Raw genomic sequence first — 27,660 nt, forward strand, 5'->3', positions numbered from 1 at the left:
ATCATACAGTTGAATAATGGGAAAGAGAAAAGAAAAAATACGTCAGGTAGACGTCGTGAAAATGATCCGGTTGCTTTTCGTTTGAGACCTATATTCTATAGCAAAACCGCCCCCTGAGGGGCAGTTACAGACACAGTGGAAGGTGAAGAGAGAGAGAGAGAGAGAGAGAGAGAGAGAGAGAGAGAGAGAGAGAGCAAAGCAAAGTTCTTTGTTTACCCAGGGTGAATGGACTAAGCTCGACGAACTTGTTTACAGCCAGACCCTGCTCATAGAACATTTCATGGTAGGGGTTCAATGCCTTGCTCAAGGGCACTTCAGCGGTGGTAATTTTAACGTGCCGGTCCGGGGATATGAACTGGCGACCTTCCGATAACAAGACCGCTCCGCAAACCGTTCGGCCACCGCTGCCCAAGACAAGAGGAATGGGGGTGTATTGAGAATAGATTATGCTATTGGCAGTATAGTTGCAACCTCTCTGCATCTCTCTCTCCCTCTCTAAGATAAGACCAGTGGTTTTATGCTCATCTTGTACATCTCTTTCACCAGCCAAAACCCAGTGGTGCCAATATTCACTAATCTGTGTGTACTTGGTTTCTCTCCCTGCTGCTACTTTTCTCCTCTCTGTGTCATTGTGCAAGATCTGTAATGCAGGGCAGGCCCCTAATGCTACAGCAAGCTCTGTAAGTAACACAGACCCATAACATGCAGGCCTCAATGCTACAGCTATATCCGGAAAGAATCCCAGTTAAAGCTAGATCTGTTAACAGACCGCAAAACCCGTAGAGCTTCACATCACAGCCAGTTTCTGAAAGTAAAAATCCCATCCCTTTCCTCTGTAGAGGATTTCATTAAGACACAGACATACCTCAAGCCCCACCACCCCCTTGTGCCGCACCCAACAGAATCAAATGTTGTATGGTCACGATTCACCATGGATCTGGCTTGGCTTGATTCCAGGCTTAAAATCCTTAATACAAGGATTTTCTGAAATGTCTATGGAGAACTGAATGGGATTTCTGTCGGTGGAAACTAACATGGCCACCACTATTACCATCCATCCACTGCTACACCAAGTACTGTGAATGAAAATAAGGGTCATATTAGTGTTTTACAGGGGAGAGAAAATAACAGGTTGAAGTAGTGCAGCGAAAATTGTGTTTTTACACCCCAAGGATTTAAAAAGAATGTCTTTGTTTTGTAGAATGATACACATGCTCTTTTGAATCTGATCGCTCTCGTCTCGACTCGTCCCAGTTCCTAACAAGGCATAATGGCCCCGGTGAATGTCAGAGGAGTTGCCGTGAAGAGACGAGAAGGAGCGGATAAGGACGGGAAGCACAACCTCAGTTGTCTGTTTTGTATTCACTCAAGTGGACCAGACTGAGTCCCTCTCATAACTGAGAAGAGATGGTGAACAACATTGTGCTGTTGTTCAGAATAGTGTGTTTGAGAGTGCGTGCTGCCCTTGCCCCTGACACTTAAGTATGCATGTTTGCATACTTAACCACTTGAGATGCTTCAATAGCATAACATTTGCTATACAAGTTGTCCCCCTTTCCAAAGACACCACATTCATGACTCGGGAAAGCGAGTCCAGTTACCCAGGGTAACTGGACTAAGCATCAGATACTTGTTTACAGCCAGGCCCTGCTCATAGAACATTTCATGGTAGTGGTTCAATGCCTTGCTCAAGGGCACTTCAGCGGTGGTAATTTTAACGTGCCGGTCCGGGGATACGAACTGGCGACCTTCCGGTATCAAGACCGCTCCGCAAACCGTTCGGCCACCGCTGGGAACCTTGCCGTTCTTGAGTAATGAACGGATAGATGTTGGTGCGCCATGCTAAGCTCGATACCGTTAATACATGAGGACGTGCGCCGCGTATACGGTGGTCCCTGAGGGAGTGTGCATCAGCTAAGAGGGCAACGCAGCCAACACCGGGGAACACTAATGAAAGGACACGCTGGGAATAAATCAGTGTGCGTTTGTCATTGCGAAACCTACACCCGGACATCTGAATGGACCAGTGGGAAAAAAGAAAGAAAACCTACACCCGGACATCTGAATGGACCAGTGGGAAAAAAGAAAGAAAACCTACACCCGGACATCTGAATGGACCAGTGGGAAAAAAGAAAGAAAACCTACACCCGGACATCTGAATGGACCAGTGGGAAAAAATAAAGAAAACCTACACCCGGACACCTGAATGGACCAGTGGGAAAAAAGAAAGAAAACCTACACCCAGACATCTGAATGGACCAGTGGGAAAAAAAGAAAGAAAGAAAAAATATGTTGACGTGGTGGGAATGTAAAGCTTTACCATTCAACTTCTGTTGATAAAGCAGAGCCATTAAGAGACGTCAAACATCATCTCAGCATGGAACTGGCTTGATATTTTACAATGGGCGGAAGATAAAAGCAAGAGTGTACTCATGAAAGCAAAGGGATGCATTTATGTAATTAGCAACAGATACTGTAATTGTACATGCTGCTCTCATCACTTACAGTATGTACAGTTCATGAACAGAGATCAAAACATCTCCTAATGGACACATAGCCTGAACTTGAACACACTGCACACTGTTAACAGCTGTCAGCTTCATGACATGTTCAAGTGTCATCAAGTGAGGGTTTTCCAACATTTTCATGTCAAGGAACCACACATTGACACATGCATTTAGCCGCATACACCCATCTGAAATGATTTTGTCCCAAGATTTGTGATATGTTCGTGATTTTTGTCAAATATAGCAGATCTACAAGCTCAAAACACTTTCCATTGCAATGCATTATGGGATTGTAAATCTGATATTTTCAAATAGCTAGACTAGTGGTTACACGATTCAAAGTGGGGTCGCCGGATCTCTCTCGAAACACTGCTCTATTACTTTCTTTTCCTTACATAACTTAACTTAACTTAACAGCCGTAGCAGTCTCAGGTCAAGTTGTTCAAATGGCTCTTCTACTTTATAACTCGTTGCCAAACCTTGACTCGTTATCACCGAACCCTCCCCCAGTTGCCACCATCCACAACATTGTCATATCTGTGCTCTTTCAAGTCCATACTGGAATCCTTCAGTGAATCCTCTTATTTCACTGGTGAGTGGGCGGTACAGTACAGTATACAGTAAGGCATTCAATCATGTCGTTTGGCATGACTCCCGTTCGCGCATACATGCTCAACACAGTGATTAGCGAGCTAGCTTTGGCGTGCGGCATTTGGGAGACAAGCGGTCCCTGACCTAATGCATTGTAAATGACTTCTCAATAATGGATGCTGTTGGTTGCGATCAAAGCTATATATACCGGTACAGTATGTGACACAACCTACACAAGGATGCCAGGGACCCAGAAGTGAAGTGTAGTCACTAATGAAGCTATGATTACTGCAGAGGTCTGGTGCTGTTAAGCCTGATTTATACTTTGTCGCACAACGGTGTCGCACACCTAAAAACTAGCAGACCTACAAGCTCACAATGTGCACAAACACATCCCGCTGTGAGATTGCCTTCTAGGGGTGTTATTGTCAGCGTGCGACACTGTCGTGCGTCAGAGCATCAATTAAGCTTACGGCGACATGCAAATGCTCAATTTGTCGGGTAGCACCTACAAACACATAAGGCAGGCACACAGCGATAATGAGGGCACACAGTACACGCATATGTGTAGACACCCACACACAAACGTGTCATCGTGCACACACACACGCACGCGCAGTATGGAAGGCATATGCAGTGTAATATGTAACATGCATCTACATAATGTCCATGATGAAGAACAAAGCAATCTGTACGCTAACACATGCAGCAGCCAAGCTTGAATCCCACACACAGACACAGTATGCATATGGACACAAGGCTCCCTAGTGCCATGCTGATGGCTGTGAGCCCCCGCAGTAATACTCAATGTGAGCTGTTTAAAAGGGGCCGGAAACACCGTTGCCATGCCACCCATCCATGACCTCGGTTTAGGGAGGAAAGGAATATTATATTTTTGAGAATAAAAAGGCCTTTTCAGCGATTGACCTGGCTTGTAATTCATTTTCATTGAGAGAAAAAGCGAGCAGGCAGGCAGGCAGGCAGGCAGGCCGAAATAGGGAGACGGCAGGAATCTGACAGGCGAAACGACAAGCGGGCACACTCCCGTGAAACTGGCACGTCCGCGCTCGTCTCGCTCACACGCCCGCCATGTAACGACAGTTGAAATGTGTTGAGCGTTTTCTACGGGATGCGCCATTCACACGAGCAGCGCGGTGACTCCACGGATCCAAGCGAGAACGCGGGCCGTTGTGTGGCTCCCCATCTGAAAAGGCCCCCTTATCTCAGAACCCTGTTCAGTGCTAGTGTTCCAGATAGTGTCACATTGTACATGTAGGCGTCTGACAGAACTCACACATCCATCCTTATAGTGGTGTGAATGATAAGCTGTGAATGAACTATTGTTCATTCATATTGTTCATTGATTGTTCATACTATTGCACTGTTTAAGAAGGGTATACTTTGCTTATGAGCTACAGAGAAGAAGAAGGGGGGGGGGGGGTTTGAGGTTCCATTATGGTTCCACTTAGTGCTAAAATAAATAGACAAATAGGTATATAAAGGGAACCTTGATATATTTATGTTTATTTTTAAATTGTACAAAATTGGACCAGATAAGCTTAGGCTTCATTCCTACTCCTTTTCGAACAATTGTACTATATTTTGTTTTGCCTTTTTTTCTTTTAATGTATTATTGTATATTTTGTATTTGTATTGTCTTTTTATTTAAAAGAGTTAGAAATAAACATTAATTAATTCATTAATTAATTAATTCATTAATTCATTAGTGTTAGCCAAGAGGCCGGAATCCGTTCAGGAGGGATTCATCACACGATGAACTTGGCCTATAAAGTTTGAAGGACAAATGGAAGTGTATATTGCGTCTGTGTGTGCGTGGCAGTGGGCTCAGGCGTGTGTGTGGCGTTGTGGTGTCATTGGTGGGCAGAGGTGAGCTGAAGTGAGCAGCTTGGTAAACAGCCCAATTATTATAACTTCTCGACAATTACGGGCACTCTCGCCACCTGCCAGATTTTCATGCAAAATTACACTGGCAAAATGCGCCGCCATTACCTGGGACGCCCTTATAAGCGGGGAACGGATTGGATGGGGTCACTCGCAGAGCGAGTGCACACGCACAGGTGGGCAGGCAGGGCACGCACGTGCGCACGCACACATACACAGGCCAATATGTATCACTGACTCGTTGTAAGCCGAAACGCTTTTAAACCCCTGAACCAACTTTGCCCAACTCCAGGCTTTTAGTGAATGAATGAATGAATTAATTAATTAATTAATTAATGAATGAATGAATGAATTAATGAATGAATGAATTAATGCATGCCATGGTTTCATAATAAATGCAAATCTACCATATTCACACATTTTGCTCTTACAAAACAAAACAAAAACAGAAAAAGAATGAATACTGGCCAAACCTAGAACCTTGTCATAATAGGTGTAGAGGGAGAAAATGAGGGAGCATAAGGATAAACCACCGTTGGTCAAGTAAGTGAAAGGATTTATCATATCTCTGCTGTCGGGAAGAAACCACCTAACTCCAAAATGTACATTTTTCAAGAAATTAAAAATATACATGTTTCTGGAAAACAAAGCAATACTGCCTCATCAAAGTTGGTGCTGTGACTTTATATATTGTCAACTGCTTGCATGAGAGGGGGAGAGGTGGAGGAGTCTTTAGCAGAGGGTCCACTGGAGTTAAGGTTTTGTCCGAAGCACTTCGTACTACTTTTCATTGGTTCAAAAACACACAGACACAAAGGGTGTTCAATACAATATAGCACTGATTTATGAAAAATGTGTAGCATGTAAAACCACATACATGAGTGTGTGGACAAACCTGATGGTGCTGCCAGGGGCCGCCTCGATGGTCCACACGCAGTGTAGGTTGTGTTCATATGGAGCCGGATAGCCCGGGGAAAGGATGCGCCCACTGGGCTCATCCTGGGTGCTGCCACCGCACTCAGCTGCATGGGAGAGAGGAAACACATGACAGTGAGAGAGAGGAGGGATGAGAGAGAGAGAGAGAGAGAGAGAGGCCAGATTCCAATACCCCAAATCTCGGCCACTCACTCACTCACTCGATCACTCCAGCATAACGGTGAAATTGGTGACCAGTCGAAATATGTGACTTATGTGTGCAGGACTTACTTACATAGGTCTATAAATATGTGGCCTAAATACAGCTATTGAACTATAGCTGTACATTCGGACAGACTGACATTATGTGATTGTCTACTACACGATTGTCACATATTTCAGCAGGCCACCAATTTCACCGTAACGCCACCATGCTGGAGTGATCGAGTGTGAGTGAAAAGTGGCTGAGATTTGGGGTATGGGAATTTGAGAAAGGAAAGAGGAGATGTTAAGCTAGTTAAGTGGTTATACTTTGCTGTGCATGAGTGTAGCGCAACCACTTAAATCATGCCTCAGTCTTTTGAATGTACAATGAAAAACTTTAAACAAATCAACATCCTGAAGACTTCATATAGCTACACCGAGCACATGGCCAGACTTTATTTACATGATCCAAAGGGCCTCCCGTTTCACTCGTTTCCTAAATTATCAACCATGTCAGTCACGCAATGCATTTCGTCATCTTGTGACGTCAATGATAGCAGGCAGAAGAGCCATGATGTCGATATGATCGCTGTGTGTCTAATGTGTTTGCGTAGAGAGAGAATGATGCGTGCACGTGGGAGTGCTTCCGTGCCTGCGTGCCTGCGTGTGTATCTCCTCTCGACTAAGCTAACGCGTTCCACACTATCACACAGCTCGTCTCCTGTGAATTCTGGTGCAGGCTGTGTTATGTTATGAGAAAAGAGCTCATCTGGTACCAACAGCACTCAGGTTTACACAAACAGCGTTTTATGACAAGAAGAGAGATTATACCTTGACTGATGTGACAGGGATATTAAAGTTTAGCTTGAGCCATCAATCAAAGGGGAACACACTGTATTGTAGACGTGTGTGTGTGTGTGTGTGTGTGTGTGTGTGTGTGTGTGCGTGCGTGCGTGCGTGCGTGCGTGCGTGCGTGCGTGCGTGCGTGCGTGCGTGCGTGCGTGCGTGCGTGCGTGCGTGCGTGCGTGCGTGCGTGCGTGCGTGCGTGCGTGCGTGCGTGCGTGCGTGCGTGCGTGCGTGCGACATAGTGGCATGCTATATAGGGGTTGTAATTCTGGTGAGGCTAGCTAGGCCAGTGCATTCTAAGGGTCACGGTGATGGACAATACATCATACCAGGGGAATGGCAGTCTTGTCACGTTGTCAAGAATACAAATCACTCGCTTGTCACTGGTGTGGGGGTGTGTGTGTGTGTGTGTGTGTGTGTGTGTGTGTGTGTGTGTGTGTGTGTGTGTGTGTGTGTGTGTGTGTGTGTGTGTGTGTGTGTGTGTGTGTTTAACAGTAAGGGTCTGTAGATATGACAGTTCTAGTTTCATGGATCAACAAGCAGAGAATCCCTTAATGCCAAATCCCAATGAGCTTGGTCGCACAACAAGCAACGTGAAGACACACATCTCACACACACTTCACACATGCAGTCTCACAAACACAATGCACACACAGAGAGAGGGGGGGAGAGGGAGGGTGAGAGAGAGAGAGAGAGAGAGAGAGCGAGAGAGAGAGAGACCAATGCAGTTGAACAGAAATAATGGAGGAAAGAAATGTGCAGGGACAATTCTGTCCTCGATTTGAACATTTTGATGACATCTGTCGGGAAGCAGACTCCACTTTGAGAATGGACTCCAGAAAGAGAATGGAGGTACAAACATGGGGATGAATGCATGCCTTTATACTATTCTGCCACGAATATGCGGAACGGCCTAGCTTCCAGCGGCCATAAAACCTGTTGACTCCCTATGCTCATTCAAAACCATTGCATGTCTTACAGTATATGTCTTTCATGTCTTGATGATGAATTGAATACATACAATGGAAACGAGGCTTTTTTGTTTCAGCCGATCTACAAGCTCACAATGCGTCACATCGCAACACATTGTGAGCTTGTAGATCACCATAGATGCCATTTTCAAAAGATTTGTTATACCTTAGGAAACTTGAAACGGGTCATTCTGCACAATGCATACTTTTCCCTTTTGGTACTTTTTGATACCAATACGTTAGTACTTTTACTCATGTACATTTTGAATACAGGATTGTACTACTTGTAACGGAGTACATCTACATTGCCGTATGAATACTTTTACTTGAGTAACTAATGTGAGTACTTTTTTCCACCACTGGTATCAGACAGACAGATGATCATGATGAGCACCTATTGAGTAATGCAGATGTTTAACAGTTTAATTTAACTCTTGAGAGCGTAACATGAAACCCGTACGGGTCCATTTGGTTTCATCTTACGCTCTCAAGAGTTAAAGATCTATAAGGGTCCATTTGGTTACCAACTCTCCGTCATTTAGCTGCATGTAATGGGGACCACCTGGAATACTCTCAAGGACCACTGGTGGTCCCCGGACAACTGGTTGAAAACCACTGACCTATGAGACAGAGACACTGTGTCCCTATCCATCGGATAAACATCACATCCATTTATTTATAGATTCTGCCTCTCTTACTTGTCCTATTTTAACCCCTCTGCCGCCCCACCCCCAGCTCACCCCCCCCCCCAGCTCTCTCACACGCATATCCACACACACTCATGCATTATGCATTTAGACAGCAATAATCACCAGAGCTGCCCTCTGATAGTTTCTGCTGTCAAAGCATAAAGCGCACGAGCACGCACACACACACACACACACACACACACACACACACACACACACACACACACACACACACACACACACACACACACACACACACACACACACACACACACACACACACACACACACACACACACACACACACACACACACACACACACACACACACACACACACACACAGCCAAGGGGCCGATTTTAACCTTTCACAAACAGAGAAGAATGTATGACTGAGTGAAGTTGTGATACACGTGATAGGATTGAGCTTTTCCTTCATCCATTTTACACGTGTGCGCACACGCACAAGCACAAGCACAAGCTGCACAAGCACAAGCACAAGCACACGCACACGCACAAGCACAAGCACAAGCACAAGCACAAGCACAAGCACAAGCACAAGCACAAGCACAAGCACAAGCACAAGCACAATGTCCTGGGTGAGTGCGAGGAGGAAAGACAAAAGGGTGATCTATCAAAGGAAGACAAAGGCAGCATCTTGTTCTTCTGGCCAGTGTTGCCAGATTTAGCAAGAGAAATTAGCAACCAGGTCTATGAAAACTAACCATGCGTCACCAGACTTTCCACCTGGGAGGAAAGCCTGATCTGTGTTACTAAATAGCCCATGTGAACCGGTATATAGGAGTGGTTTAGACCGGATGGTGAACCGGTATATAGGAGTGGTTTAGACCGGATGATAAGAATTTTACTCTTTCCGGCATCACTTTGTTTTGGTCCCCCCTGATTCTTTTTGTCTCCACCAGGCCGAAGGCATGGGGAGAGAGTATGTTTTGCACTCCGTCCGTGTGTGTGTCCGTCCGTGTGTGTGTCCGTCCGTCCGTCCGTCCTTCCGTCCGTCTGTTACCAGCTAATCTCCGGCACCGTTAACCTGGTCGATGCCAAACTTTGCACACACACTCCCTGGATGCCAACGATGAACCTCTGCCCCGCATTTTCCAGAACGGCCTGTTATAGCGCCACCATGAGGCAGCTTTTCACATTTTTTACCTAAAACTGCACCGATCTGCGTGAAACGTTGCATGCACACTCCCTAGAGGCCAAGGACAAACCTTTGACCTGCATTTTCCGCATCTGCCTTTTATAGCGCCACCAGGAGGCCGACTTTTGTAAAACACATTTTTTGATATTACTCCTCCAGATTTTGTCCAAAAATCTCACAAATCGTTACACAGTATCTCTATGGTCATGTGCTCAAGTCGGATCTGTCCGATATTTCATATTCCATCCTAATGGGCTATAATTGGCTTTCACAGTTTGCAAGATTGCCCCGTTTTGAACAAAAGCCTCAAATCATGAACGCAGCATGCAATTTACGTGAAATCTTTCACACATTTTCTTACTAGGCTGAGGAATATATCCCACCCTTTTATAGCGCCACCAACAGGTTGATTTTTGCAAAACACATTTTTGGAACAAAATGCCTCAAGTCATCCAATTGCCATCAAAGGTAAACATGTTTATATTACTCCTAAACATTTTGACAAACATCTCACACAGTCCTATCCTCCTGGTGGAGACCTGTGCCCAGAAGGGCACTTTTTCTAGTTTTGTTTGTTTTTTGTTGTTTTTTGGTCTCGCCAGTCGCTACGAGTTGGAATACTAGATGATATACCAAACAAACTATTCCAAGAAGTACTTTTAGGCCATGAAATGATGCCTTGATCACAGGGAATTTTGGGTACTGTACTGATTCCAGTTTGGGGTTCCGCCTGATACATGTTAGGAAGGGACTAGTGGACAAGAGGTTCAATATAAGTAATTTTACAATTATGAGAGAAAGAGGCACTGGAGCATTTTACAATTAGTTGCATGCTGAAAATAGCAGATCTACAAGCTCACAACGCATCGCAAGCTTGTAGATCGGCTATTTTCAGCAAGTCATTACGACGGCATCAAGGCCCGCCAAAATACATTTAGTCGACTAAAATCATATGATATTTAGTCGACTATAACACTAAGACATTCCATGGTGACTAAAATATGACTAAAACTAAATGAAAACTATTCAAGAGACTATGACTAAAACTAAAATCAAAATTTGCTGCAAAAACAACACTAATGCCTCCCAGGCTATGAAAGCAGGCCCAAAAGAATGGCTAAAAATCTTTTGAAAATACCTGATCTACAAGCTCACAATATTTATTAACAAACTAGATAAGCTTTATTATTGCTGATCGATGATTTATTTTTTTGTATTTGTATTTTTTTGGCTTGGCCTTTCCTTCTTCAGCGATCGCAGGCCGGTTCCGCGCATCTGCTATGTTCGGAGGTCTTTGCTGATTATCCGGTGATCCCAATTGGAACATTGGCGCTTTCTAGAGCAAGGATGGCTTCATTTTAGCTTGCTAGCATTGACGCTAATTATTACCATCTAAGATGGCCGCCCAAGCCGGACGTGTATCCAGCGTGCAACCTTAGAGTATATATGAATAGAGACGGCACCCGAGTTCTCCTTCCATCCACTTGCTCAGAAGCGCATGAGGCGATTTCACTCCTCCTTCCGGTTAGGAACAGAGTGCATTCTGGGATTGATTGGGCCAAAGACATGAACGCGCTGCCATTGCACTGAAACCGCGTTCACGTGTCATCATGAACGTGCGCAATAATAGTCAACGGACCAGCGCGTTCATGTTCTTGGCCCAGCGCTGCAATACCAAATTCGGCCACTATGTCCATTGCGCCTCAGGGTTTCCTCCGGGTGCCGTCTCCATTCATATATACTCTAAGCATGCAACACACTAAAACGAAGTACATCCGGGTCGGCAGTCTAGCGTTGGCTCTTGCGTCCACCAGGTGGCAGTCAACTTCAAATTCAATGATTTATCAAAAGCAAATTTGAAAACAAATGTTTAAGAAGTAGTGAAAATTGCTGCTCTGCCGAATAGGAGATCTGCTATTTTCACCAGCTTGCAGGGTCCCATGGGGAGACATCACATTTCTCTTTTGGGTCTTGAGCTAACAAAAAAAAGGTTTGGGGAGCAGTGCTGTATAACTCTACTCCACACTTAATATCGGTCTCTCCGCGAGCATCCAGGGTTCAGCCACAGGCTCGGGGCCTGAGTGAAGCCTGGCGGAGTATAGGCTACATACGTCAATTGGCTATTTTCGGTGCTTAACTCCGTTCACTCCACGGAGTGTTGTATTCACTGCTTTGCCTCAATGACGCAGAAATGGTGCTTTAAAAAACATTTAACACGCATGTCTCCCACCCCCCCACCCCTCTCTCAGGCAAGTTGCCTCAGAACAAGGGCTTCTGTTATTTACAATGCAGGGGAAACAATCAAAACATACACACGCTTAACACCGGCAAGTACCACTGCTTCTCGCTGGAGAAAGAGGGGTTTTTGTTGCTTTGCGTAAGGACCTTGTTGTTGTTTTCATGAGGCGGGAGGGAGACGGGCGTCTGGAGTAAAAAAAGGAAACTAAATCAACCTCTAGGTATAACTGGCAGCTCCCTTGATGCTTCTGAAGCGCTGCACTCGCCCCTGCGCTGCTCTTTCCTACAAAGAGACACATCTCCTCCCATACTGTGCTGTGTACGAGCTGTTTGTTAAGGCTGAGCATCCAGCAGAAAGGGAGCACGGAGAGGCCAAGTGTGTTCCCATTTCCCCCTGACTGTTGTTTATTCCACTATGTAAAATGACCTGTCAGGGGGGGGTGGGGGGGGGGCGATGGGAAGCAGGTGCCAAGTGCTTTTATTGTAATGGCCCGGTGCGGTGTCACAAACACACCAGGCATGTTGCCTCGTCTCTTCCCCGCACGCAGCGTTGTCTCTGCCCCGCACGCAGCGTTCCTGAGTCTCTGCCCCGCACGCAGCGTTCCTGAGTCTCTGCCCCGCACGCAGCGTTCCAGAGTCTCTGCCCCGCACGCAGCGTTCCAGAGTCTCTGCCCCGCACGCAGCGTTCCAGAGTCTCTGCCCCGCACGCAGCGTTCCTGAGTCTCTGCCCCGCACGCAGCGTTCCAGAGTCTCTGCCCCGCACGCAGCGTTCCTGAGTCTCTGCCCCGCACGCAGCGTTCCTGAGTCTCTGCCCCGCACGCAGCGTTCCTGAGTCTCTGCCCCGCACGCAGCGTTCCTGAGTTTGAGAGGATGGGCTTCGTCCCAGTGGTGGTAAAAGTAGCCTATACTCACAGTTACACATTAAATGTGTCAATACTGCAATGCAGAAATACTCTATATAAGTAAAAGTCTGGTATTCACATGTACTTGAGTAAAAGTATAAAAGCATTGGTATCAAAATGTAGCCTATACTCAAAGCACCAAAAGCAGAAAGTATATGCAGAAAAAGTCTAAAATGTATAAAAAATCTTTTGAAAAAACAAATTGAAATAAGGAACTAGTAAATAATGTTTTCAAATATTTGTAGTGGAGTAAAAAGTACAAAATAAGAGTAGAAGTAACAGTATTGAAAATACCCCAGAAAAGTAAAAGATACCTCAAAATTGTACTTAAGCACATGCAGCACTTGAGTAAATGGTTACTTTACACCACTGCAAACACAGCAGGCTGCCGTCTCATATCCGCACTGCCCGCAGCATTTCTGAGTTTGAGAGAATGGCGTCATCCAATAGCCTGGGAGGAACTCAGAAATATGTGATTGTGACTCCACACACGCAGTGTGAGTGTGTGTGCGCGTGTGTGTGCATGCATGCGTGTGAGAGAGAGAGAGAGAGAGATAGAGACAGAGAGAAGTGATGTGTAGGATGGTTGTGGTGCTTAAAGCAGTGACTTTGTGGGCAGCTTCTACCGTAAATGGAAAAGATTATAAAATCATGATTCATGACACAAACCTACTAAAATCGCCGGATGAACAGGATGACTTGTCAAACTCGTGTTGTGTGGGCATTTGTGAGTGTGAGTCAATGTGTGCATGCACGAGCGCGCGTGTGCATGCGTGGAGTGAAAACCCTGGCATCATCTCCTTTTCCGTAAAACGTAGCTCCTCCACTGTAACTTTAGCTCTTTGTCCTCCGTTGGCCATGCAGGAAGAGGGGACAAACTAGGTGCCCCCTGTATAGCTGACATGGAGGACGACATGCAGGAAGAGGGGACAAACTAGGTGCCCCCTGTATAGCTGACATGGAGGACGACATGCAGGAAGAGGGGACAAACTAGGTGCCCCCTGTATAGCTGACATGGAGGAAGACATGCAGGAAGAGGGGACAAACTAGCTGCCCCCTGTATAGCTGACATGGAGGAAGACATGCAGGAAGAGGGGACAAACTAGGTGCCCCCTGTATAGCTGACATGGAGGACGACATGCAGGAAGAGGGGACAAACTAGGTGCCCCCTGTATAGCTGACATGGAGGACGACATGCAGGAAGAGGGGACACACTAGGTGCCCCCTGTATAGCTGACATGGAGGAAGACATGCAGGAAGAGGGGACGAACTAGGTGCCCCCTGTATAGCTGACATGGAGGAAGACATGCAGGAAGAGGGGACAAACTAGGTGCCCCCTGTATAGCTGACATGGAGGAAGACATGCAGGAAGAGGGGACAAACTAGGTGCCCCCTGTATAGCTGACATGGCGAAGAAGTCCTATTTTAGAAATGGGGGCATTTGCAGTCGTGATACGATACAGATGTGAGGATCTAAAGGGGACACGGCAGCTTGATGTTATTTTGACACCAAATTTAGATTTTAGTTTTAGTCACATTTTAGTTACCTGGAATGTTTTAGTGTTAGTCTAGTTTTAGTCGACTAAATCACATAAGATTTTACTAAATCAACTGTAGATTTAGTCAACTAAAATTAATTTTGGCGGGCCTTGATGCCGTCGTAATGACTGATTTTGCACTGTCAACCTGGACAACAATGTTGTGACTAGAAGTCTCATCTATAGAGCGTTGCAGTCCCGCCCCCTTTCAGAGCGACGAGTGGGCCAGGAAATGATTCTCCGTTCATTTTCTCCATAGGCTTTTCAAAAAGTATTTACATAAAGATGGTTACGCGGCGGACAAAGACAACTCGGATCGTGACAAATCATGACAATAAATAAATAAATGTTTTGGGCCGAACAAATAATTTATAAGAAGAAAAACAAAACAAATAGTGTTGTATCCTGCCTTTATTTTCTTCTTTCTAATTATTTGATCGGCCCAAAATATAGTGTTTGTTGTCAAGATTTGTTACGATCCGAGTTCAAATCAAATCAAACTTTATTTGTATAGCACATTTACAACAGCCAAAGCTGACCAAAGTGCTGAACAGAGTAAAACAAGACAGTAGAGCATAGCAATATAAAACAATGAAAAGAGAGACAATAAAATATAAAACAGAGCATACAATAGCACAGAGCAGGAAATCAATATACAGGTAAATCAGGTGCAGTTAAAGGCGAGGGAGAACAGATGAGTTTTGAGGAGGGATTTAAAAGCCCCAATTGACTCTGCAGATCTAATATGGAGGGGCAGCATGTTCCAGAGCTTGGGGCCCGCAGCCGCAAAAGGCTTTGTCCGCCGCGTAACCGTCTTTATATAAATACTTTTTGAAAAGCCTATGGAGAAAATGAACGGAGAATCATTTCCTGGGGCACTCGTCGTTCTGAAAGGGGACAGCGACGCTCGCGATTGAACAAACAACAGCCATCAACCACAGTTATCCCCCTATTACCGAGAGCAGCACTGGCTTCGTCTGTCACTCCCATAGCAAAAGCTTTTCCTCACCTCGTTCAGGTGTTGTGCATCTGAGCCAAAAGTATTGCATTTTTTTGTATTCTTTGGAGTGCTGCTACGGTAGCCTATTTCCACCACTTTTTAGTTTTTTGCCAGCTGCTTGCAAAGCGGCAGGACGACATGTTGATCTAGCTCTACTAGCGACCGTAGTAGAGACTTTTTTCATAATTGGCTGCCTCTAAGCCAATGGAAGACTTACCCATAAGACTTACCCATAAGACTTACCCATAAGACTTACCCATAAGACTTACCCATACGACTTACCCATAAGACTTACCCATAAGACTTACCCATAAGACTTACCCATACGACTTACCCATAAGACTTACCCATAAGACTTACCCATAAGACTTACCCATAAACATAAATAAGTCTGAACGGCATGAAACACATACTCTGAACGCCGCAACATGAAGCCGTATTGGCTGCATATTCTGAACGCCGCAACGTGAAGCCGTGAGCATGAGGCAGAGGCTGAGGCACACAAACTGATCATAGCTGTTCATAAACGAGAGCAATTCTGACTGAGTCATTCTTGTTTCTATTTAGTGACTGTAGCTGCCCACAGCCAAGTCGGCGATCAGAGAAACGCACCTGCTCTACATCCAGGCATTAGAAATAAACACCAAAGTTCTGCTACTGTAAGACCCATTGGTGAGAAATGTTCTCGCTGTCAAATGGATGCATGAAAAAATAACCACACATCAAAAGAAAACAAGGAACCCACACAGCTTCTTGGACCTGTTCGGGCCCGGGCCAGGCCAAGTGTTCTTGCTCACTCACATTGTCCACAGTTTACACACTTTGACAGATTCTAGAAACTAGGTTGTGTAGTCCCCCTTGCTCAGCTGCATGTGGTTTAGTTCAGCAGTTCACCAACCACTACATTTGCTATTGATGAAATGCATGAGGCAGATCAGATAAGACAGGAGGGCATGCAGTGACATAACATAGATTAACACAATGTAGCGCAACGTAACTAATATACCACAACATAACCTACCGTTATGTATCGTGTGACATAATGTAGCGTGGTGACATGACTTAGCATGACATGTCTCAGTTTGACATAATTACCAGTAAGACGCCTGGGGGCGAGAAGAGGTCGCCATATATGGAGCGTATCTTAAATGAAAACCGCTATACAAAGGGTATTTATTGAATGTAGTATATCATATAATAAATTATTCAATTTTAATCACATGTTTTATGGTCATGATTCACCAGGATCCTGGATGGCTGGATTCTAGGCTTAAAATAATTGATATAAATAATTTTGTAAATCTCTATGGGAAAAAATGAATGGCCGATTTTTCAGTGGGTCCAGAAAACCACGCCCACTGCTCTATTGGAATGCAACATAATCCAACGTAGCGGTAATGCTATATGTCACGCGTGACGCGCCTTAAAGCAAAGAGCTATTGGCAATTCCAACTCTTTATTTTACCATAACCACTGTTGACTGTTCAAGGGTTATAGGGTCAAAACCACACGGTCAAAGGACTGCTGCGCTCGAAGACTTACCCATACAGAGAGGCAGGGGGCTGTCCCAGACCCTGCGCTCGCCCCTCAGACACGTCAGCACCTCAGGGCCCCTCAGGGTGTAGCCGGGGTCACAGCTGTACGATACGGTGCTCCCCGCGAAATGACCCTTGTCCTCCCGCTTGTAGCCGAACTGAGGGACCCCCGGGTCCTCGCACTTCACCAGCTCAAAACCTGCCGGAGGACAGGAAGGAGGAGGGGGGGGGAGGAAATACGATCAATAGGTGAGGGATGAAGGGCAGGAATGAAAACAAAGCTACAAGGGCAGATAAAAGGAGAGAAGAAGAATCATGAAAAAAAGAGGTCAGAGTGATTGCATATTGGCAAAAAGAGAGAGAGAAAAAATACTCTGAGAGATGGGTATAGCTTCCAGGCTACCGGAGCATCTATTCAACATGAACATCGCAACACTGGGCCCTGCTCAGAGTCTGCACAGGGCTATTCCGCAGGGCTTTGTTGTCACCTGCAGGGTCAAAGTGGCCTAGTGGGTTTCGATTATGTGTGTGTGTGTGTGTGTGTGTGCGTGTGCGTGCGCAATGTGTGGCCACTCACTGTTGAAGTGCAGCTCAAAGCCCTTGCTGGTGTTGTCTGCGTTGCTGATGAACTCCAGCCACATGGAGCTGGATGTGGTGTTGAGGATGCTGTCCAGCATCTCACTGCCTGTGAACGCTCCCAGGAGACGGGCCTGGCTGCTGCTGCCGTCAAACACCTGCACAGCAACACATGAGGGGAACCGAGAGAGAGAGAGAGAGACAGAGAGTGAGACGGAGAGAGAGAGAGAGATAGACAACCAGAGAAGAATGGTTTAGAAAAAGAGCTAGACAGATCATACGTCTACTATAGTACAAACCCAACACAAACTGTAGTGTTGTTTGAACCTATTTAAGGAAAATATGTCCCAAGTGGCCTCGTGGTTGGAACTAACTCTGAATGCTCAGAGTTGCGTGTGCGCACGCACACGCACACACACACACACACACACACACACACACACACACACACACACACACACACACACACACACACACACACGTTTTACCTTCAGCATGTCGTCCTCTTCTAGCCTGAAGTCTCGTGCACGGAGCTGGATGCCTTTGCCAGGCTGCGTCTGGATGGAGTAGATGCACTCGTGGTTGTTGCCGTAGTAACCAGGGTAGTTGGGCGAGAGCAGAACCCCTTGCATGCCAGTCACGGACGAGCCACACTCGGCTAGAGAGAGAGAGAGAGAGAGAGAGAGAGAGAGAGAGAGAGAGAGAGAGAGAGAGAGAGAGAGAGAGAGAGAGAGAGAGAGAGAGAGAGAGAGAGAGAGAGGGCATAGGGGGGCCGGGTGATGGAGAGAGAAGAGAACATGTCAATCGCTATATGCTTGAATCCAACATCAAAAGTGGATATATTCACACTCGCATGCTGAGGTGGATGAGGAGGCGATAATATGGGCTGAAATGTGACCAATGCAGACTGCATTAAGACACCGCCGCCACTGCGACTGTCTGCACTAATTACACCACACTCTGAATAAGATTAGCTGTCATTTCAACTCTATTTGCATTAGCGCATTAGAAAAACAGCAAGAAGAGGGGGAGGGAGGGAGGGGGATTGGAACCCAAATATGTCTAGAATTTTAACTTGCGCTTTCATGAAGCGTATGAAGGGTGATGATGGGGACTGATGATGGGAACGTCAGATGGGGATGAAAAATGAAGTTTGAATATAAGCCACAGAAAAAGCACAGTTCCCGACAACAGCTGCACGGAGAGAGAGAGAGAGAGAGAGAGAGAGAGAGAGAGAGAGAGAGAGAGAGAGAGAGAGAGAGAGAGAGAGGAGAGAGAGAGAGAGAGAGAGAGAGAGAGAGAGAGAGAGAGAGGAGAGAGAGAGGGAGAGAGAGAGAGAGAGAGAGAGAGAGAGAGAGAGAGGGAGGGAGAGAGAGAGAGAGAGAGGGAGAGAGAGAGGGAGAGAGAGAGAGAGACTAACGCAGTAACAAAATGTATCGTCGCTGTCAACCGAGGAAGATTTGAATTTATCTGGAGGCCAAATAGACTGAGCAACTTAAAAAAAACAGCCGTATTCCATAAAGCTGAGAAGAAGAAGAAGAAGAAGAAGAAGAAAGCAGCCTCTGAGAAATAAATGTATTTCGGTTCTGAAATTGCTTGACCTACTTTCCGCACATCTATAAACTTTTGAACACAAAAACAAAGAATGTAAGCAACATACTTCTTGTCTGCATATAAGGAACACAGTGTGACTGATGTGTGCGTGCGTGCGTGCGTGTGTGTGTCTGGACACTAAAAAGTAAACTCTCTACTCTAAGAGAAATCCCTTTGACCAGCCCTTGACCCCTGACTGCTGTGAAGGCACACCTGAAGGCAATGCGTTCGTCAGACAGCCATCAGCACATGTATGTTTGACCTTTGTTTTAGTGTTAGTGCAAGCGTGAGCATTGTTCAGTGCTAACACAACAACATCCCTCCCTAACCTCTGCCCGAGGAACTATCCCCACTGGCGAGCTCCACCGACAAAACCTACATTTTAAAATAATTGCAGGTCACATACAAACCAAGTAAGAGCGTTAAAAAATAATGTTATTATTTTGTATCACAAAAGTAGCTACAACTCAATATGTTTTATGTACATTGTTGATTCATCCAGTTTGAAGTATACTGTAATTATATTGTATTATATTGTTCAAAGTATAGTCAATTACTTGTTAACTTCGGAATTCACTGACAATAAACAAGCTTTGTATGAAGAAAATAAAGAAATAAACAAAGATAATCTTTTTTTCCATGCTGACTCAGACACGCTGATAATGTTAGACTGTGTTAAAAACCTATACTTCACAGAGGAGGACAAGCATGAAGGTCAACCATTGTCATACCGTAAACACTCCGTCTTCACACCAATACCCTAATGCAGCCCTTACGAGTCCACGCGTCATAAAATTAGCACACAGATCAAAATCTACGACTTCTGGACACATCGTTCCCCCGCCCGCCTGAGTCTCGCCCGGGGAAAGTGAATCGATCGAAGTAGAACATATTTCATTTCCTTTAAGCCATCTTTCGTTTTAAAACAACCCCTCCTCTCTTGCCCTTGACTTTGGGCAAAGTCAGAAAGGCTCTCTCTGATCTACCCTCCCCCCTCCCTCCAAACCTCTCCCCACCCCCATAGCCGTGAGCAAATAAACCAATGTAGCGTGGCTAGATCATGAGCAGACAAGGAGGGTGAGGGTGCGGGCAGAGAGTGAGACGCGTTGCTCAAGGTCAACCACTCTGGGACGGACTCTATATGGACGTGAAGCGAGCAGGATATGAGGAGGGTGTGAGTGTACTGTCACTGTCGGGTGGAAACCTGGTATATGTTCAAAACTGTTACATTTCAGCGGATGGGAGAACAGAAAACAGAATCGGTGTTCCAATGGATTTAATATACGTATTATTTAGTGACAAGCTCGTACTGTGTGGAGTGGCGGACAATCATCTTTTCTTTCAGCCGGAAAATACATTTTTGTAACCGTGATCATTGGTTCTTTAGTTATGGGCCGTTTTTGTAGGCCTCAAGATCAGCTACATTATAGTTATAGTCACCAATGTACACAGTTTTTAAATGCACAATCATTATTTAAAAGAAATGTTTTTTTTCGTTTTTTCACTAGGTAGGCCTAGTTAAACAACTAGTCGACTAGTCGACTATTAAACTAGTAAACTAATACAAATCACTAGAAGTGAAAGCCCTAGCATGCGTGCACTGTACAGTATATGTACTGTATGTGGGTGCGGAGACACAATGATGAGGAGAGTTTCCGTATATGAGGCGGCGGGGATGGAAGGAAAGGGGGATGGGGTTTGGGGGGTTACTAAAGCCGAAAAAATTAAAAGCATGTGACCACCTACCCACACACCTTGGCAGAGGGGAGCTCCACACCCGCCTCCTGCCGCCCAGACACACCACGCGCAGCGGCCCCTCCAGACGGTAGCCCGGGAAGCAGGAGAACGTGAGGCCGTCCCCGACGCCATACAGCAGGCCCTTCCTGGTGCTGTACTGGGGGATGCCCGGGTCGTCGCACGGCTCCAGGTCGTACTCTGCAGTGGTGGGAAAAAGTAGTAAATCAATACTGCTATATAGATATAGCGTATGACGTTTACAAGTAAAAGTCCATTCATTCAAAATGCACTTGAGTGAAAGTACAAAAGTACTGGTTGTGGCATCAAAATGTAGTACCAAAAGTACTATTATGCAGAATGTCCCATTTTCCAAATGTATAAAAAATCTTTTGAAAGAAATTATTTGAGTCACTTGACTTTATTTCAAAGCACGTAGAAAAACCATGATTTTCATACTTCCTGTATAATATAATAACATTGTCATACTTTGTAGTTTCTCTTCCTCTGACAGTAGGGCCGTGTGTCCATCCACCAAAGTATTAGACTTCATCCGCCCCTAATGCATATGCATATGCCCCGAGGCACGCAGTGCAGCGCAGTGGTATATTAGTATCGCAACGCGAGGCTACCAAAGTATTATATGGTTTCTTATTCCCCGCTGAAAGCGCAAGGCGCTCTCATCCAAACCATTGTTGAACAGCTGCCTAGTTACTGCACCTATCCACTTATCCACTCACGCGGGACCAGTCCCTGCTTGTACTACCAATATTAGTCAGTGACAAATTATATTGAATGTTGAATCTTGAACTGTTACACGCTGTTCTGCAAACAGTGGCTCTCACCAGGTTTAGGCCTGCAATTACATAATTGCCCAATCACAATTACTTTATATAATAGAATCACAATGAATTTGCATAGTCGTTGTACTGTACATGTTGAAAAATGCTCATGCATTTTCAAACATTTACCAAGAATAGCGGAAATAGCAGATTGCCTATTTCTTTTTTTTTTACATTTCGGCACCTTCTTAAATCGTTAATCACAATTATTTGTGTGAAAATAAATCTAATTATTACGTTTATGATCGTGACAGCCCTTACCAGGTATGGTGCTATCTATATTTCAGCCCGAATTGGAGAGAGAGCGAGTGCATTTTCCAGCACCGACGGCAGCAGTTCTACACCCTATACCCCAAACCCAATACCGCAGACCCTCCCTATACCCCGAACCCTAACCTCACAGGGAACTGGGGAAGACACGAGTGATTTAACCGGAAACGATTTTATCGGCAGTTGCGGCCGCGGAACGGAGCGATACTGCCGCGGAACGGAGCGGCGGTGGAGTGTCATAATTCCCCCACCTTCCCCGGCAGGTGACGCCCCTCCCCCCGGCAGCACCGCGTCCGATTGCAGGTGCGGGAGAATGCCCTCGCTCCTTCTGCCAAATTGGTTCATTTGAAGTTTCTTCTTCAATCTCCCCAATGTTAATCTCACATCATCCGAGGTGAATGTCATTAAATATTTCCTGAAGACACACTTAACGAGGACAGCTACATTAAAATGGCCATCAGTGTGTGTGTGTGTGTGTGTGTGTGTGTGTGTGTGTGTGTGCGTGCACATGTGTGTGTGTGTGTCACACGCAAAATCGGAAATGCTCCAGTAAAGTCAAATACCTCAAAATTGTACTTAAGTAGAGTAGTTCAGTTCATGTAAATAGTTAATTTTCACCACTGGTGTGGGTGTGCGTTCGGAGGGGGAGCCATTTGCCTGTGCCCTTGTTATTTATGGAAATTAAGTCAATCACATTAAAAATGATTAAAACGGCATCTGCTCAGGTATCTTTCTCTAATAAACGTCTTTCTTTTCTTCCCGCCAGTTTCATGATTCTAAAAATGGCCACCCTTACCGGAGAAGGTGATGTTGAATCCTTCATAGGAGACCGAGAAGTCGGACAGAAAGCGGATCTGAGCGGTGTAATTCCCAAACAGTCCTGCGCTGAGCGGCGGGGGCAGTGTGGAGCCGGTCAGCCTCCACAGCGGCTGAGAGAAGCTGCCGTTCTCCGTCACCAGCAGGTGGTCGTGTGGGCTCTCCAGGTGGAAGGTGTGGAAGGTAAACTGGACGCCTGTATGGAGGAGAGATATCTGCTCATCCATCAAACATTCACAATGGGTTCTATGACTTTAAATAGGTGTAAGCACAGCTGAACACTAATTGGGCCAATTTGGGCCAAACCAACTGTGGACAGGGAGATTTGTTTGTGTCACAGAGGGATACAAAGCAAAAGACTTCATAAAGGAAAGATCTACAAGCCTAATAGAAGTGAAATGTGTGTAAATGTATTTTTGTGCCAATTCTGAGCCAATGTGACATGTTGTGGATCATGTTGACCCCCTTTCATTTGGTCCGTCAGGTGGGAGGGCCCATTGAGTATATAGCTGAGAGAAATGACAGTCAATTACATTATGCTGTATGCTACTAGGTACTAGGTAGGTAGGTTTATCTGCGCGATAACTTGTCAATCTCTGAGGAGGGGATGTTTTGATTATCATTTTGTAACCATGGTTAAAATGCATTTTATACTTTATATAAAAATGCTTGATTTATAATAATTCTTAGTTACTTTATAATATATGGTTGATTTAAAATTGATTTAATTTATATTTATGTATATTTGATGTGAATATTTGTTTGAATATATTTTCTATTTTTCAGATTATTGGTCTCATTTTGTTAATGCCGCTTATTCTGCACTGTATAACACTTGGGAATAAACCATGTTAAAACTATGCCAACTATGTTGCCTTGACTGAGAAAGGAGAGAGGCCGCACAGCTCGTAGTCACGATGCCATCACATTTTTATTTTTCCAACTATGTTGCCTTGCCATCCTTGATGTAGATATTGGTCACATACTACCCTCACCTGAGACAGGGGTGTGTCGCACGCAAGAAGATGACATTCAAGTCAAATTAACTTGGACTCACCTTTTCCATGCGAGGATTCAATCATCCATGTGCAGTTGAGGTTGTGTGGGTAGAAGTCTGGGAAACCAGGAGAGAGGATGGTTCCAGTGACCAGGATGTAACCTCCACACAGGGCTGGATGAGAGATGGGGAGAGGGATAGTCCGTTTTTATTAGGATGCATTATAGACAAAGACTTTTGAATTATTTCGTATTACTTACTTATTAGTATTTACTTTTCATTTCATTTAATTCGAGTGAAATTTGTATTTGATATTATTTGACCATCGCTACTTTAACTTTTGAAGTACTGGAGTTGTGTACTTTCTTCACCACTGCCTATCATCATATCACATATACTCAAGTTTATCATGAGAGAAAAGAGTTTAAAGTCACCAAAAATAAACCAAAATACATGTATCTTGGAAAAGGGTGGGGGACAGAAGGACGATGGGAGGACAAATGAAGTGACAGAAGAAGAAAAAAGGGGGCAAAGAAAAGTGGATGAAACAAGACAAATGAAATTTACTGAAACGATGGCAAAACTAGTCGTTCCCATTTACAATGCCATAAAATGCATGTCTTACTAGAGGTGCCCTTCAAGAAACCATAAAAGTAGTGCTGGGTATCATCAATATCATTATGGAGTGCAGGGGAATCAATACGGCCTTTAAATATAAAAGCATTTATAGTGGAAATAAGACTCCAAAAAGGGTAAGATTGCTGCCGTGCACAAGAACAGTTGATGGATTTGAAGTCGAAAGCTGGTCACCGGGGACTCGGGAGAAGACATTATGCTTTTTTGTCATCAGGTAGTCTAATATATTGTCAGTACTGTCGGGCAGAAACCAATTGTGTCCATATTTAATGCCCTGCTTCAGTGCTTTATCATATGAGAGTGACGAGCAAAGGTATTGAAAATAGACCATCTACAAACTTGTGAGCCTGCAGATTTTCACTATTTTTGAAGATGTTGGAAGACTGCTGCCAAGTTACGTATCTTGAGTATGCACCTAGTGATAATGTCCTGTTATCTAACGGTTTCCTTTGTTTATTTCTCTATTCTTATAACTATTGTGTTGTAAATTAATATTTTATGAGCTTGTAAAATAATTTTACACTTTTACACCTGTAAACGTGTGATGTGACAATACATTTGAAGTTCAACTAATAATCCTTGAGCGAGTTCCAAATGAACCGCTACAGGTCCGTAACACAGAGTGCACAAATGGAACCAAATGGACGTGATCCATTTGATTTCATTTGTACACTCTCAGAGTTATGGGCTCCTTGGGAAAAACAAAAAACAAAACATTACATCTAAATGGTTATGAGGAACTTTGACGTTTCCACTGTTAGTTCACTTGGTCGGACACTACGTCGGAGCGTACCATCGCAGGTGGGAAGTGGGCGACTCCACTGGAAGTTGGGTTCACACTCCAGCGGCTCGGGGTCGCTCAGGGTGTACCCCGCCTCGCAGCTGAACGTCACCAGGGCGCCCACGTAGAAGTCGTTGCCGTGCCGCTGGCCGTTCACGGGGATGCCAGGGTCCACGCAGTGGTCCGACTGCAACTGCAGGGCTGTGAAGGAAGCGGACGCCACGTCAACACTATAGTCTCGCGTAGTGTTAAACATGCCAGCTGACAGTGACGATAGTTCATTATTTTATTGGTTTTATGCTGGGAATATGTTCTGGTCAGACTGAATTAAATAAGTAAAAAAGGAAAATACATGCTTTTTTTTTGCTCCACTATTTGTCATAATAGAAGAAGTGTATGGTTTAAGTGGTTACAATATATATATATATATATATATATATATATATATATATATATATATATCTTCTTCTTTTTTTTTACTTCCATAAATCAACCCTTCACACCTGCACACAAACATGCTTCCTCTCACTGAAGTGGAAGCATTCACTGAAGATGCTCTTATGAGGAAATTATGCACACGTTCCTCTGTAGAAGTATATAATGCATGTGTGCGCAGACATTCTCTCAGTGCTCACTGTGCTAGTGTGTAAGTATTACCGCATGGCTATTAATATTAATCCCCACAGGCTCTCCATTTCACTGTGAAGCCTCTCCTATTAGAACACCTATAATTACAAAAGAAATGGCAGATTATGCGGTAAAGCGGCAGTACTGTACATACTGTAGTAACCCTACCATGCTCACACGTCATGTTTAGGTGCCGCTAATTAAACACAGACACATACATAACCGCACGCAGAATACTCCTTTATGGGTATTTACTAAAGTGAACGTTGAGCATGTTACAGCACACTCAAATTGGTGTCCACGGGCAATTGGAAAAGAGAGGGAAAAAACAACAATCGAAATGCAATTCATAAGATTATTATTTTATTATTATCCCTATAGCAATAATATCAAAATTGTTTGAATTAGCTACCCAAAAAAATATACCAGCTTTTTATGTATGTAGCCATTTCTCTGTATACCGTTAGGCTATTATGATGATTTGGGGGGTCCTTAGCATGGGCCATTTAGACAGTCACCTCTAGCTAAACTGTTGTTTTTCTACCCTACAATGGTATGTTTATCTGCGCGCAGTCAGCGAACCCTGCACAGGTGTGTGTGTGTGTGTGTGCGTGCGTGCGTTGTACTGTATGTATGTACTTGCGAGTGTGCGTAGTCACAGGTGTTGACTTAGGGTATGTGACAGACACACATAGGGACAGACACACAGAGCTGTTCATTGGAGCGGTTAGGCACCGCTCAGAAACAGAGGCATGGATTCCAACCCTGGTGGTCCGGTTCTCAACAGGCCAGCATTGCGTTACTCACTCTCGTAGCGTATGCGGAAGCCGATGTCGGAGTGGCTCTTGTCGGTGGAGAAGAGGAGGAAGATGAAGTTGGAGGTGCTGATGAGGAACTGGGGCACCTGGGTGCCCTGGTAGCTGCCAATCATCGGGGAGGAGGGGAAGCGACCGTCGCGAACCTCCAGCACGTCGTAGTTCACCTCCGTTCTGAATCTGAGAAGGAAGGAAGGGGGGAGTGGGAGTGGGAGTTTCAGGTCAACTGCACGGCAAAAATCCTCAACCACACGGAAACTCACTAACTCACGTTTCAAGCAGTTTTTTTTTGTTACATTTTTTGTGCACGAGTACAGGAGAGTACAGTATATACTATATATATATATATATATATATATATATATATATATATATTTATTTTGTATTTGTTTTTTTCCTCAGACATTGCAGCATTAATAATAATAATAATTACAACACAAAACTTGTATGGAGGGGCGGATTCAAAAACAGCCGGTGGATGCTATTGGTTCATTGATCTGTGTGCCCGCCCCCTCACCGCCACCCCTCCTCCCCTACCCTTCCCGATGGAACACAGCGGAGAACATTGACGTCACCAAATTTGGAGCAACGCCCCTCTGCACTTGGTTATTGTTTGGCGAAATACAAGGTTCACTCCCACTCCTATGCCACATTTCCGAGGCCAATTATCCACTTAGATGCTCAACAATAAATACAGCACATAAAAAAACTCATGTGGTTGCAAATGCGTGAAAAAAAAAACATGCAGACGAGGTTATATTACTGTTTGACTGATTAAAATGATAATGTAATGATGTGTGAACTACGTGACTCTGAACATTGGATGAAAGTTGTCGTGGTTGATGTGTGCGACGGTCCTCCCGCAGCATTTCTGAAAAAACCTCCCTTTTGCAGTGTGCTGGTGTCTAGGCTAGAGTTTGAAGGAGAACGGGTGTGATAAACAAAACAAAACAAACAAAAACCCCTTCAGTCAACAG

At 44.8% G+C, this 27,660-nt stretch overlaps 1 protein-coding gene across 1 annotated transcript in view; it reads right to left on the bottom strand.

Moving 5' to 3' along the window:
• csmd2 (CUB and Sushi multiple domains 2) overlaps positions 1-27,660 on the bottom strand; it is a gene marked incomplete at its 3' end in the record, with an annotated part of 248,131 nt that overhangs the window by 182,091 nt on the left and 38,380 nt on the right. Inside the window, exons 10-18 of the mRNA XM_079522057.1 lie at positions 26,676-26,863; positions 25,254-25,442; positions 23,885-23,998; positions 22,808-23,023; positions 20,912-21,100; positions 18,061-18,230; positions 17,574-17,730; positions 17,004-17,195; positions 5,896-6,022 (exon numbers count right to left, since the gene is read on the bottom strand). Coding sequence (XP_079378183.1) covers positions 5,896-6,022; positions 17,004-17,195; positions 17,574-17,730; positions 18,061-18,230; positions 20,912-21,100; positions 22,808-23,023; positions 23,885-23,998; positions 25,254-25,442; positions 26,676-26,863 — 1,542 coding nt within the window. The remainder of the gene's footprint in view (positions 1-5,895; positions 6,023-17,003; positions 17,196-17,573; positions 17,731-18,060; positions 18,231-20,911; positions 21,101-22,807; positions 23,024-23,884; positions 23,999-25,253; positions 25,443-26,675; positions 26,864-27,660) is intronic.

The sequence above is a fragment of the Electrona antarctica genome (assembly GCF_951216825.1).
Source record: "Electrona antarctica genome assembly, chromosome: 15".
NCBI classification, from domain to species: Eukaryota; Metazoa; Chordata; class Actinopteri; order Myctophiformes; family Myctophidae; genus Electrona; species Electrona antarctica.